The 14,313-nt window shown below is 39.5% G+C and overlaps 1 protein-coding gene across 3 annotated transcripts in view; it reads right to left on the bottom strand.

Moving 5' to 3' along the window:
- Positions 1-2,873: 2,873 nt before the first annotated feature.
- Positions 2,874-14,313, bottom strand: part of LOC133107662 (disks large homolog 2-like) — a 104,470-nt gene continuing 93,030 nt past the window's right edge. For all 3 annotated transcript variants that reach the window (XM_061216714.1, XM_061216713.1, XM_061216715.1), the window contains 7 exons: positions 10,922-10,967; positions 9,568-9,618; positions 8,895-8,996; positions 8,440-8,612; positions 6,853-6,962; positions 6,666-6,757; positions 2,874-6,224 (listed from right to left, as the gene is read on the bottom strand). In XM_061216714.1, the coding sequence (XP_061072698.1) occupies positions 6,118-6,224; positions 6,666-6,757; positions 6,853-6,962; positions 8,440-8,612; positions 8,895-8,996; positions 9,568-9,618; positions 10,922-10,967 (681 nt within the window). In that variant the 3' untranslated portion in view covers positions 2,874-6,117. The remainder of the gene's footprint in view (positions 6,225-6,665; positions 6,758-6,852; positions 6,963-8,439; positions 8,613-8,894; positions 8,997-9,567; positions 9,619-10,921; positions 10,968-14,313) is intronic.

Consider the following 14,313-nt stretch of genomic DNA (forward strand, 5'->3'; position numbering starts at 1 on the left):
GGACACAGGCTACATCGTTTGCGATACTTTAGAACATTCGTATTAATCAAGTCAGAACCATGGACCAACGTGGATGGTCATAGAATCAAATCAACAAGTCAGCAAATCAACTAACGATAGTTGAGTTGTTTACATAACTAATGCTTAGGCCTACCCTAAATCCTCAAATTGTGGCCGGGGTCTTTTATTTACTTAGGCTGCACAAAGCACAGGCCTTTATTTGGGGCAGGCTTGTATTCGAGGCAGGCCTTTATTTCTTATTAGGCTTCTGTTGTAGAATTTTATTCTTAGAAATAAAGTAAAAGGCTACACTTAGTGGGCCAACACTGTTCAACACTTCCTGTAACCGTTCAGTAGATAACATCAGGTTGAGGATCTTTTTTTCCTAAAGTGCGTTTTATTGTGAGACATGAGTTTTGTTTGGAGCAGCATACCGACTTTTCATTGGCAACAGTATTAAACCAACCAACAATATAAAATATGAAGAAGAGCTGTTTTATTTCATTGAGTTAAATCGAAACAATGTCTTCTAGTGCTCATGGACTGCAATATTACCCCGGCTTGTATTTGGGGGGTGGCCTTTATTTGTCCGAATCGACCACGCCCCCGGCTATTATCCGAAGCCCGGCTTCAAATAGAATCCTGGACACAATTTGAGGATTTACTGTATGCTACTCCTGTCAGTATCAGGAAAAGCAAAACACAATAAATTCACTGAATGTATTGTTCACTGTGTTCTGATGCCTAATTCACTAAATGCATTTTTTTTACAATAAAATATGAATTAATATATGAAAATCATTTATTTTCTTAGTTTTATCTTTCATTATTATTTTAAAAATTAACAGTATATTTATATTTATTGCATGTATTTATTCTTATTATGGACCTAACTCCTCCTCCAGTTGACAAAGCTAAACGAATCTATTTGGTCGCTTCCTCTTTGTTAAGGAATACAATTTATACTTTCTATATCATAAGGTTTTTTAAAACAGCCCCGTGACTTAAGATTTGTAGAAATTGAATCCACGGTAGCTAGCCTAACTGCTAGGAGAATTAGGAGCTTCCTTGGCTAATTTGAATGCAATGTGAGTGAAGTACATTTACGGACTTGACTAATGTTAATGAATGATTACAAGATTGCGAAATGTAAGAATGAAGTTCTCACATTAACGTTGCTGCGTTGAGCGAAAGAGGAATCGAGGGGTGGAAATATAGGTTGAGACGTTTTGGTACGTCCAAGTTGCTAGAAAACGTTCACTTTTCAGCCAAATGTAACCGAAATTTCTCCTGAAAAAGTACAGTTGGCTAACGTTATATCTAGCTTGCTATCCTACCTGCAGAGTTTAGGCCGTCCAGTTTAGGTAGTTTTGCCACCTTTTCCTCTTGATCCCTTTTTATCCTTTCTTTTCGGCGACCCACTTCTGTGCTTCAAGGGCATTTTCACACAAGGCAGCTAAACGGCGCTCAATATTATACTTACTATACTAGCTAATATGAACACATGATCAAGACCGTTCACATTGGAAAACAGCAAATATATTTCCCAGCAGCACTCTTGGCATATCAGAAAATAACACCAACACCAAATGAATTATCCATCCATCCATCCATTATCTTAACCCGCTTATCCTGAACAGGGTCGCAGGGGGGCTGGAGCCTATCCCAGCATACATTGGGCGAAAGGCAGGAATACACCCTCGCCAGTCGCCAGTCCATCACAGGGCACACACACCATTCACTCACTCACACACACACTCATACCTATGGGCAATTTAGACTCTCCAATCAGCCTAACGTGCATGTCTTTGGACTGTGGGAGGAAACCGGAGTACCCAGAGGAAACCCACGCAGACACGGGGAGAACATGCAAACTCCACACAGAGAGGCCCCGGCCAACGGGGATTCGAACCCAGGACCTCCTTGCTGTGAGGCGGCAGTGCTACCCACTGCACCATCCGTGCGGCCATCCAAATGAATTAGCCTGCCACAAATTATTTCATTGAATATTTTATAAATTATAGCTTTTTTTAAATGGAAAATAGACATGTTATAAATTTAGTATGATCACATATTGTACAAGGAAATAGCCATGTAATTGTAATAACCATGACCGAGACGAGTTTGCTTATTTAAGGATATATAAATACATACTACTGCTACGACACACGTAGTCACGTTAATTTCACATATATTTAAATAACGGACATACTGATATAAGATACGTAGAGACATGGGCCGTCCTAGACCTGGGGGCCCTGTGCCCATGGACCCCCCAAACCAGGGGCCCTGTATGACTGCCACTTTTTATATGTAGTCCCCCAAATTCACATAATGTCAAATAAGAGAGTCATATTTTTTATTTGGTTGCATATCCTTTGCATGCCATGACTTCCGGATGTCTGTGACCCATCAACATCATCAGAGTCTGGATATCTTATTATCAGGTTGTCCTATAAGCGATACTAAAAATGTTTGCATTACTTTAAACCATTTAGCCAACAAATGTGTTCTATACTGTATCAGCATAATTTACTGAGAGAGAGAGAGAGAGAGAGAGAGAGAGATGAATGGAGGCAAAAGTAGCCTTCACTCTGAGCTCACAGTCCTGTCTGCAAAGCCTGAAGCAGATGTGCAGTTAACAGTTTTTAGACAGAGCACAAGGACAAGAAAGCAAACGCATCAAACCGAAGATGAGAAGAGTGTGTACTCCAGACAGACACACCTGTGAACAGAAGATTTAGTAGTAGAGGAAGATTAAAGTGGTAGAACAACACGTAGAAGTGGAAAAAGAAACAGAAGTAACAGCAGAAGTAGAAGATGCAGAAAAAGTACAAGAAGAAGAAGCAGGAAAGAGGCAGAGTTACTCCTCGTTTAAAGTCCCACCAAACCTTTAATTTACATTCTCAGATGAATGTTGAATACAGTGGAGTTCATCAAGTTCTCACGGTTTCCTCTTTGCCAGTGGTTTAGCCGTTTTGTTCGTTTTTGATGCCAGTCAGTCTTCACTTCCTGTGTGACGCGCTCAGTGGCAGTTCTTTCACAAAGGGCGCAGTTTTCGTCGATGTGCGATTTATCTATTGGATGACTGATGCTAAATGCGTTGATACACTCGTCAAATTGGAGAAAGGGGAATGGCGGCAGTCTTACATATTGAATATCATAATGGCTTAATTCTGCCAAGCAGTGTCAGGGAAACAGAGGGAACAGATCAGCAGGGGTTAAAACAAGTACAGCTTTTATAAAAGAAAAAAAAATACAAATGAGAAAGAAAAAGTGATCAAACATGATTTATGATTGCACCACAGCGACTGAGAAATCTCCAAAGGAGAGAGGCATGCCAAGATAGATGTATACACAACCTTTTACATCATAAACATCTATTTCAAAAAGAAAAACTCAAGCTGAAGAATACTTTCTTCAGTCTGGCATGACACACCACTCCAGGTGTCCAGGTAAAATCAAGTAAAATCAACTCCGATAATACGTTTCTGTGCAGATATACATTTAATGTTGGCCCTGTAATGTCCATTAAAAAGCAGCTGTTTAAAAATTCACTTTCATTTAAAGTCTGGAAAACCATCTCCTTCCTTAAGGCAAGTGGTGACCAATATGTCAGAGGATACAATCATTTTGATAACATTGTAATTCTCAGTGAATGTGTATTAATGGGACACCAGAACTGCATGTAAATCCAAATAATCAGACCGTGACACAGACGGAATGGACTGGATCTAAAAGACAGCAACAATCTACAGCTTCACCATCTCAACATTGTATGTTTATTCAGTGGCAGAAGTTTGAACATGTAGGCATTCAGTAGTTGTGTTAGTAACCAATGAGAGTCAAACATGGAAAAGGGTTCATGACATACACACATATGCACACACACACACACACACACACTCTCATTGGTTCTCTCTCTCTCTCTCTCTCTCTCTCTCTCTCTCTCTCTCTCACACACATGCACACACACATACATACATACATATATACATACATACATGTCTATACTATACATACTAAGCAATAAATAAATATATCATATACTTTATATATGCCTGTTTACATCAATTGACAAATGAATTTCACATATAAACTATACATATACAATTAAAAAGGGAATAATAAATAAGGTTCTCTGTACATTTACAACTTCAGTAGCTGACAACACCAGGCTGACCGCGTCTTGGACTGCCGCTTCCTGCTACGCCTATGGAACCACGCACCTTCAGTGTTGTTTGAGGTAAACATTAGCACTTTTTTTGTAAACACTTTTAACAAAAGTGCAGTGATACTGTCCCTAGATCACAGCGCCACTTGATCCTTATAGGGTCATTCAGTGAAAAATCACAAAATGCACAAAAGACACAGAAAAAGCTTTGGGGGTGACCACTCCAATTTTGCTCAAACTTTGAATAAATGTTCTTTATGTATTCAATAGAGAACATGCAAAACATTAGCCTCATTGGGTTTGTTGTTCTAGAGCTATTGACTCTTTTGATTCATTAATGCAGGGAAAAACAAAGACTGTACTCATTCTCTGGCACAATTTTCAGATTATTATTATTCAGTTTATCATGAGTTTATAATTGGAAAGTAGACAGAAAATTGTTTCAGAGTACACGTTTTAATGTTTTCCCTGCTTTAATGCCAAAGATATGATGCTCCAAAATCGACACAAACTGCAATTTCCACTCATGAGTGACTTTTTTGGAGCCCTTTGTTTAAGATATTGTCAATATCTCTAGAACAACACATCCAATGAGGCTAATGTTTTACACATTCTCTGTTGAATACATAAAGAGCATTTATACAAAGTTTGAGCAAAATCTGAGTGGTCACCCCCTTACACCTTGATTTTTTAAGGAATGACCGTATACTTCTGAGCCATTTGGAAGAGTTTTCAAGAAAAAGAAAAGTTAAATCAAACTATATATCCCCAGGAGGGATTTACATTGAGATCACATCACCTTCAAGATCATTAGCTAACTTCAGTGGGAAAATGTAATTGCATGTTTCATGCTCCAGAATGAAGATAAACGTACAGTATTGGTCACCACCGTGCACCGCTACGCAGAAACGTCCCCAAATACCAGACCGCCTGGATCTCTCACGCGCTTAGCCTCTTTAAAAAAAATCAGTTAACACTAAGGTTAGCCCTCAATCTAACTGCAATGCACTTTGTCCTTAACAGAGGCAATTTCAATTTCATTATAAAGCAAATTGGTGGAATGAACAAATGACGTTTGAGTAAAGAAAAAAGTAACAGTAGTTTAATGCTGTTATTGCCATTTTGTAAGGACGAAGCACATTGTGTTTCTATCGATTTTTGTCTAAATCTACAATTGCACACTGCTTTAAGCAAATTTGCCCTTTAAATTTCATTTGTTTAAAAAGTTATGTCATCATTACAAATATTGTCTGTGCCATTGTGCTCCCTATGAATAGAAATAGCAAAATATAGTATCAGATTTCTTTACCCAGTGGCACATCCATTACATATCCTCTATGTAACTTTAATAATACACTAAAATGTACTGTTTTAACTCAATCATCATAAAAACATGTTTAAATACATCTTACTGACAAAATAAAATAAGAAAATAAAACAAAGCAAAACAAAACAAATGTCCAGTGCTGAAGTATGTGTATAAATTACAAAGTTATGAATTCAAACACTAATGCATATTGGGAAAAATAAATAACGAAATAAATAAATTGATATTTGTTTTTTGTTTGGGTAAGGAGAATCATTGGTCAACTGTTTGATCTTATTTGATGTCATTTTCAAGCATTGTGAATGCAGGTCTCAAATTGACATAATGACTCCTTTTTCATTAAACAATACAAAAATTTGAAATAAAATAGAAAGGAATTCTTCATTCTGAGGCCAGATGGTTACTAACACTTTGTGGTGTACATTCATGAACAATCATATAAAAAAAAGAAGAAACTGTGTGAGTCTGTTCTGCAATCATAATAATAATAATAATAATAATAATAATAATAATAATAATAATGTGCATATGTTACAAATTATTCCTACGTTGCAGTCCCAACATGTCTTGAGGGTAAAGGATGTGTGTTACATACAGTAATTTGGATGTGTTCTTCTTATAGTTTCTCCTTCGATGAGATCCAGATGTAAGGGCCTGACTGCTCCTCTATCACCAGCTTACACTGGGTATTAATGTCCTCTAGAGAATCTCCCTGCACCACAGCTGCAAGAGATCGAGGATACTGTCAATGATCTCTACTCTACCATAATACACACTCAACCATGATGCATACATACTCAACCATAATACACACTCAACCATGATGCATACATACTCAACCATAATACATATTCAACCATGATGCAAACATACTCAACCAAAATACATACTCAACCATAATACATATTCAACCATGATGCATACATACTCAACCATAATTCATACATACTCAACCATAATACATATTCAACCATAATGCATACATACTCAACCATAAGCATACATACTCAACCATAATACATATTCATCCATAATGCATACATATTCAACCATAATTCATACATACTCAACCATAATTCATACATACTCAACCATAATGCACGTCTCTTTCTGGTTGGACAATGCACCCAACATCACTGTAAAAATAATATTTGCGGTCCTTACCTGTGAAGTACTCTCCAAACTCCAGCTCCAATTTCATCGCCCGGTCGTATGTCTTCTTAGCCTGGTCCTCGGTGAGTCTCTTATTCATGTCCCTGATGTAGGAATATTACAGTGTGAGATTCCGCCATTCCCCAGGACATCACCATGACAACTGGCCTGCTTGACCTACGGTTTCATTTATACTTACATGAGCGATTCGATGGATCTGGGCTTGATGAAAATGGCAATGGGGTAGAGTTGTGCTACTTGTAATCGTTTGATGGCGTTACCCGACACATCCAATATGCAATGCTTTCCCTATCAGAGAGAGAGAGAGAGAACAGAGAGAGAGAGGGAGAGAGAGAGAGGGAGAGAGAGGGAGAAGAGAGAGAGGGAGGGAGAGAACAGAGAGAGAGAGAAGAGAGAGAAAGAGAATGAGAGAGAGAGAGAACAGAGAGAGAGAGGGAGAGAGAGGGAGAAGAGAGAGAGGGAGGGAGAGAACAGAGAGAGAGAGAAGAGAGAGAAAGAGAATGAGAGAGAGATTAGATTTTTATGCCCCCTTTATTTATATATTGCAATAGATGGTAATTAGAGAAACACATAACCAATGAGCAACAATGCTCCTAAAAATAAGTTAAAACGGGACAAAACATCGACAATGATTTAAGAGACCCAAATAATGTCATACCTATAAAACAATCAAAAAACAGACCTCTAGTAAGACAATGATAAAACCAATAATACAATAAATAAGTATAAACACAATAAAACCAAATCAAAACACACACACTTTTTCAAGAGAGAGAGGTTTGAGCGTTTTGTATCTTCAACAACTTTCTAATCAACCTTCTTTCATAAGAATGTTGCGCGTTAGAGAGCACGCATTTGAGGCAATGCATTGTACTCTTGTCTATACTTGTACATCACCAGATAAAAAAAACAAAGGCTCTCTTCAATGACTTTCGAATTACAACAGCCTCAAGTGAACATGCACTTACTCACACTTAACCTCCCGAGGACATTCTGGCTCAATACAGTATTTCTTTTAAGAAATCAATCAGCATTCAGTTGAAATGAAATATATATATTTTTTATATTTTCACTGCAACATGTTTTTTGTCATCTGAGACACTTGTATTATGTCAAAAATAAAATACTTCATCTTTTTTTCTCCTGGGTCTCCAGGGGGCTAAAAGGGCAAAAATATGCCACAGCTGAGCAGCTGACCTCCATTGTTTGTCAAAAAATCTTATCAGGACCTGGCATTTATACGGATATAACAAGAGCCATACCTTACTGTTTACAACCACTCACTACGGCAGTTACAGTTACTATTGGGTCTCATTTCAGCTTGTGGAAACCGGCCCTCAGTGAGGTGTGATGTTGTCATTCAGTCTCTAAGGGCTGGGTCGAAGTGTCCCTGAGCAAGACACCAAACCCCTAAATGCTCCTGACGAGCTGGTTGGTGCCTTGCATGGCAGCCAATCGCCATCGGTGTGGAAGTGAGTGTATGAAGGGTGAATGAGAAGCATCAATTGTACAGCGCTTTGGGTAAAGGTGCAATATAAGTGCCATTTTCCATTCTAAATAACCAATTTAGAGTAAAAAAAATCAAAACTGTATTATTTTGTGTAACTTATTTTGTTGATTAGTCAATGTAGCACGCCCAGAAGCTGAAACTGTGCCTTTATGAACCCCCCTATCAGGGCTCTGTTTGCGTTGGTGTAGACCAATCGGCCCTTTCTCCGTGGGGGGGCCAGAGCCGTGGAGGATCGCATGGGTCCAGGGTTCTCACCCGCTCGGCCACGTATTTGACAGACTGCACGCTGGTCCCGTACAGGTTGTCATTGTACTGCCCCGCCTCGATGAACTTGTGCTCCTGAATGTCCCTCTCCATCTGCTCCCTGGAGCACACGAAGTGGTAGTCCCTCCCGTCCATCTCGTACTCCCGCCTGGGCCTGGTGGTGTCTTTAACAACAGCGAGGTTAGAGGTGTGTGACTGCGTCGCTCTTCAGTGACCAAACCAAAATTTATAATCGATCACAAACTCGTTGGGCCAGTTTTGCTGACACGGATTAAGCCTAGTCTGAGACTAAATTTAATTTTGAATGGAGGTTCACCTCACCAAGACTCAATTTAGTCCTGGACTAAGCTTAATCTGTGTCAGTGAAGCAGGCCCATTCAAACTAAAACAGCTAATATTGAGAAATTATTCATAGAAGACATGATTCAAAAATCCCCAGTACTCACGTGGCACGCACGACCCAAACTTGTCTGGGAATTCTGATATTAGGTCATCGTTAATTCTGTCCTTCATGGGTCCCAGAATGATCACAGGTCTGGTGTAGTTTACTGTTTATAAAGCACACGTGTTTCATTCATTACATTACATTACATTACATTACATTAATGGCATTTGGCAGACGCTCTTATCCAGAGCAACGTACAGTTTATTAGATAAAGCAGGAGACAATCCTCCCCTGGAGCAATGCAGGGTTAAGGGCCTTGCTCAAGGGCCCAACAGCTGTGCGGATCTTATTGTGGCTATTGTGGGATTCGAACCACCAACCTTACAGGCCGCCCATTCATGTAGAGTGAATAAGAAAAAGTAAACACCACTGCTTCATGAAGAATTTAATTTAAAAAAAAAAAAAATTATAATTTTTAATAAATGTCAGAATTTATTAAGGAAAAGTAACCAAGGTCCTTATGATAATGGAGGTTTAAATAAACACCCGAACATCAACACTGCAGCTCAGTTTGAACTGTTATTGTGTGTTTGATATTTGATATTAGGGACAATTCAATTCCATATGCGATATTCATACACTTATATTGTATAAACTGACCAAATGTAGACAGATGCAGTTATAGGTGTAGAGGCCACTTCAACACATTAGTTACACACCAGAAGAGCACTTACTCTCTAGTCGTATGACAGGCTCATAGGATAGAACCAGGTCCTCTGGCCCCCCTAGCAATACAGAGAAAGACACATTTTTAAAGGCATGCGGAGATGGATGTGAATGACTGGCAGCGAATGAGGGGATGATGAGATTGCTTTCACTCACTTCTTTCCTTTTTATGTTTTACTCCACTTTGGTCAGGTTATTTATGGTATTGGCATTGCTGGCTGTTGTGCATTAGACACCACGTGTTCAGTAAAGATCAATAGAAAGGAGAAGCTTAAATGTGTTGTGGCTTGAAACAAAAACTGCAATGAGAGAATGCTGAACACTAAATTCTCAGTCCCAAGTTACTGAACTGCAATGTCACAACTATAAGTCACAAAAGAAAACATGCAGTCCATGCCTGCTAATGACCACATACATTTAAACCCTCTTATACCCTCAAACATCAAATGTCAAAGGATTAAAGAAAAACAAGAGATTTTGTGATTTTCTGAAATGAACCTTTCAATAAATTATAATTGCTATATTCTTCATGACTTTAAGAGTTTATGGACCTTTACTAGACTTAATTTTTTTACTTCATCCCAGATACCTGTGTGTTGACTACAACAGACAGAATATGGTTAGAATAAGTCCCTTTCCCCTCTTCCAAAGAGAAGGGTATTTATATATCATGTCCTTCTGCTCTATATTCAGAAGGTTCCAGAGAGCTGGGGAACTTAACTAGGACTGCTGGGTATTTTTACACAGCAATCTAACTTTGATCTTCAATCTCATTTCTGAAGCAGGAAAGGGAAATTGCTTTGGGCCACTTGCTCTGCAGAATACAGCATAACGCAATGCGTTGTGGGGTACATCGTCCTCAACTGTTTTTCATCTCGAACGGCAGACCTGGATCAATGCATAAATAAACAGTTCAATGTCTATGTGGAGTTTAAAGATGGCTGACCCTGAATCTGCCCTGGCCTTCACTGAAAGCTGCCAGTTGTCGAGTTTTAAAGACTGAATGGACTGCAGATTAATTCAGCAATGGACCAGACAGAAAAAGAACACAGAGCACAGAGCACAGATGACAATAGTCCTGACAGTAGTCTATAACCCATATTTTGTTTTATAATTATAATTAAGTCTTCTTGGGTGCCTGTCAGTCACCAGAGCTACCCTGAAGATAGTGGATACAAGTTTATCCGCACTTGAGATTTGCAGAAGGAAAGACCCATGAATGACTGGCAGCTTGCGGATGTTAGCATGAGCAGAACATCTGTAAGTACTGACAGATGCTGCAGGTTTGTACTGCGATTACATCAGTGGAGATGAATGCTTGAGGAAATGCACTTGTCACCTAATGTTAGCGCAAGGACTTACTCAGTATCTTTGCCCCAAAATCTTCATCGCTTAATCCAGGGATGTCCTGCACAGCAGTCCACAAAGAAAGAGGGAAGGCAGAGAGAGAGAGAGAGGGAGAGAGGCAGAGAGGGAAAGAGAGAGGAGAGAGGGAGAGAGAGAGCGAGAGAGAGGAAGAGAGAGGAGAGAGCGAGAGAGAGGGAGAGAGGAGAGAGGGGAAGAGAGAGGAGAGAGAGCGAGAGAGAGAAAGGAGAGAGGGAGAGGAGAAAATCACAGAAGGGAAAGGTGAGGTTAGCCGGATTCAGGTGTATGGAGCTTGGCCCACGTGTCTGTTTATTTGAAAGCCTGCTCTGACCCACTCCACAGTGGAACAGTCTGGAACACACTGAGCTGTCACACTGTTAGAGATGAACCGACCTGTCTAACTCCACACCTATCAAACTGTCCCGTCCTTTCAAACAGGTACTGCGCACTGTTGTGTGTGTGTGTGTGTGTGTGTGTGTGTGTGGCTGTGTGCACACGTGTATACATGCATGTGTGCAAAAAACCCTTTTTGCAGGTGTATTTACATTCAGTACCACTGCAAACCTGCACACCCAACTCAATTGGAATGGGAATTATGAAGGTGAGAGTATGAAGCTCTTATAAGCTGAAAGGAAAAGACTGACAAGGCACATACAGGCCTGTCTGATGGCTGACACACTCACATCAGGAAAACAGTGACACATGCTGGAACAAAACAGCAGGCTGACGTGAGCAGAAATGTGGCCCTCTCATGGGGCGAACACACCACACTCCTGTGTGAAATATAGTCTGTTCTAACAGTGACTGCCAGCCTCTCCCATTCGGCCAATTTTGCTTTGTGAGTTTATTACTGAATCTTCTGCATTAAGCTCACAACATAAGCATGGACAGCTGTTGATGTAGATTTTTGGATTTTGAATCAATATAAACAATTTTCAAATGTGAAATTCAGATGAATGGACGAACGAACAACAAGCCCAAAATGAACATGACTATAAACTTTCCTGCACAATTTATTTTTTGACATTTTTAATATACGAAACAATTACCAGACCTCAGCTGCTAAAAATTAGGTGTAAAGTCAATAGTCTCATGATCCGAAAAAAAAAGATACGCACACAGGACTCAAATCACTTATTTAATATAAAAAAGGAGGGGTTTGAAAACCCAAGCCTTTGTGAGTGTGTCTTCTTTGGACAATGAGACTTTTTAGAATAGTCATAGGTCTTCAGCAGGTCAGTCCTGATGTCACTGTTCTTGGAGTCGTCCCTGATGGACATACACCATTACACTGGACCCGGAACTGTCCAGAACCACCGACAGTCTCATAGCCATTTTTGGAAGGTCTATGTCCCATGTACTAGCAACCATTGTCTCAAAAATACAGTACATTTTGTACTAGGGATATAGTCGCTTTGAGGAAAAAAAAAAAAAGAGTAAACATGAGTATGTTTTCATGCTATGCATCAGTCAAACTGAATCATGCAGATGACAAAGCCACGACAGGGGAAAGAGGGTAGTGCGAGGTTGGGGTGAAAGTGGGAAATCAATGGTGGTATTTCTGGATGCGGCATCATTGTATGTATCAGACCTGGGTCAAATATGTAATTGCTTTGGATTCAAAAACTTTTATGTGCTCGATTATATCTTGCCTGGTGCAATTGAGCCAACCAAGAGGACAAGATTAACTTTTTGAGAGTATTTCATAGGTTCCATACACCAACAAGCTCAGTAAAGCCTAGAAAAGTAGTTGTGTTTGACCCAGGTCTGTTATGAGTACTCAGGCATGTGTGACTCCTGTGCAATCACTTAAAGGTACAATAGGTTAGCTAAACACGCCCCAAGATTTGTCGCAACCGGCACGACGGTCTGATTTTCTTTGGTTTAACCACAAGAGATGTAGGATCTAAGGATTGTTTGCTGGTAGACTCTGCCATTATTCATGGGCATGGTTTATGCTGGTGCATTTTTCAGAATAAGCCCCCCCTCCCTCCACGCCATTGGCTGTGGCAATTAGAACCAATTTTCAACCAATGAGCTTGAATTATTGAACAGCTGTGCAAAGTTTTGGTACAGAGTGTTGTTCCGTCAACTGTATATTTTGAAACGCAAATTTAAGGACAATAAACACAGGCAGAGGGTGAGTCAACATGTCAGTGAGCCTTTTTCAATGATAGGAAGGGATTTACACTGGCCTTGTAACAACATTTTAACACAAAAATCTTACCTATTGTACCTTTAAGTGTGAAACAGTTAATTTATTCACCAATACACTTTCAGCACATCAGCAAGACTCTCAGATCTGTACAGCTGGTTAAAAACTCAAGCTTCCTGTTATATCTGATGAGTGTTTATCATTTTGGGCTATCTCCCGCTAGACACGTCAAACAACCTCTGGATTTTCAGACCCCTTTCCATCTGTTATCAATAATCAAGCGCACATCAGAATGCGTCTCATGTTTTATACAACTGAATGTTCTGCTCCTGACACAACACAACAGGGAATCACAGTTGCTCAGGCTAGTCAAATATTAAATCATTATCTTTGTTTTTCATTAATTCAATCATTGATGTGTTTTTCTTCTTTATTTGCTACTCACTGTCTCTAACTGTCATGAGAAATCAATACAAATCTGGTCTTGGGACTGAACAGACAACCCTTTCAAGGCTAGTCAAGGATAAGACATTTCAATGTAGGACAGTCATCATATATTGTTTCATGTGCATGCTAATTTGTACCATGTCAAACTTTCATATAGGATATCTGATCCCAATTGAAGCTGAAATAATGCTGAGCAGTGTACAGTCTGGTATAGAGAGAAGCCTCCACCATTTTAACTGAAGTTCATTTCTTCACACTGGAGAAGCTGTGCAGTTGTCATGGATACATAAAATCTATGTATGTCTGTTGGTGTTCAAACAGCCTAATTAAAACTTAATTTCACAGACTAATAAAGCAACCATGTTAAATGACTGTTATTACTGCTGCCACCGGTCATTATTGTGTATTCTTGACTTTCTTTGTGATGAGTAATTAGGCTTTCAAATGCTATAGAAAACAGTCTAATGTTGACATTAATAATGACATTTCTTTATATAGTATAGTTTCTGCCATTTTTAGCCAGTGTTGAATTGCCTTGATTGAAGCCACCTATACAAGACCAAGATTTAGAAGAAGACTGGCTTATTAGTGAACACATTGTTGGCTGTATATAACAGCACAAAGTCAACCTCATCAGTATTGTAAAATTATGTGGCTGACAAGTGATGTTACTAGGGCAGGGGTCGGCAACCCTGGTCCTGGGGAGCCACAGGGTGTGCTGGTTTTTGTTTTCACAGGAAACAATGGAAGGTGTGTTAACTCTATTATCAACTTCTTTCATTGATCA

This window comes from Conger conger, chromosome 13 (assembly GCF_963514075.1).
Source record: "Conger conger chromosome 13, fConCon1.1, whole genome shotgun sequence".
Taxonomy (NCBI): domain Eukaryota; kingdom Metazoa; phylum Chordata; class Actinopteri; order Anguilliformes; family Congridae; genus Conger; species Conger conger.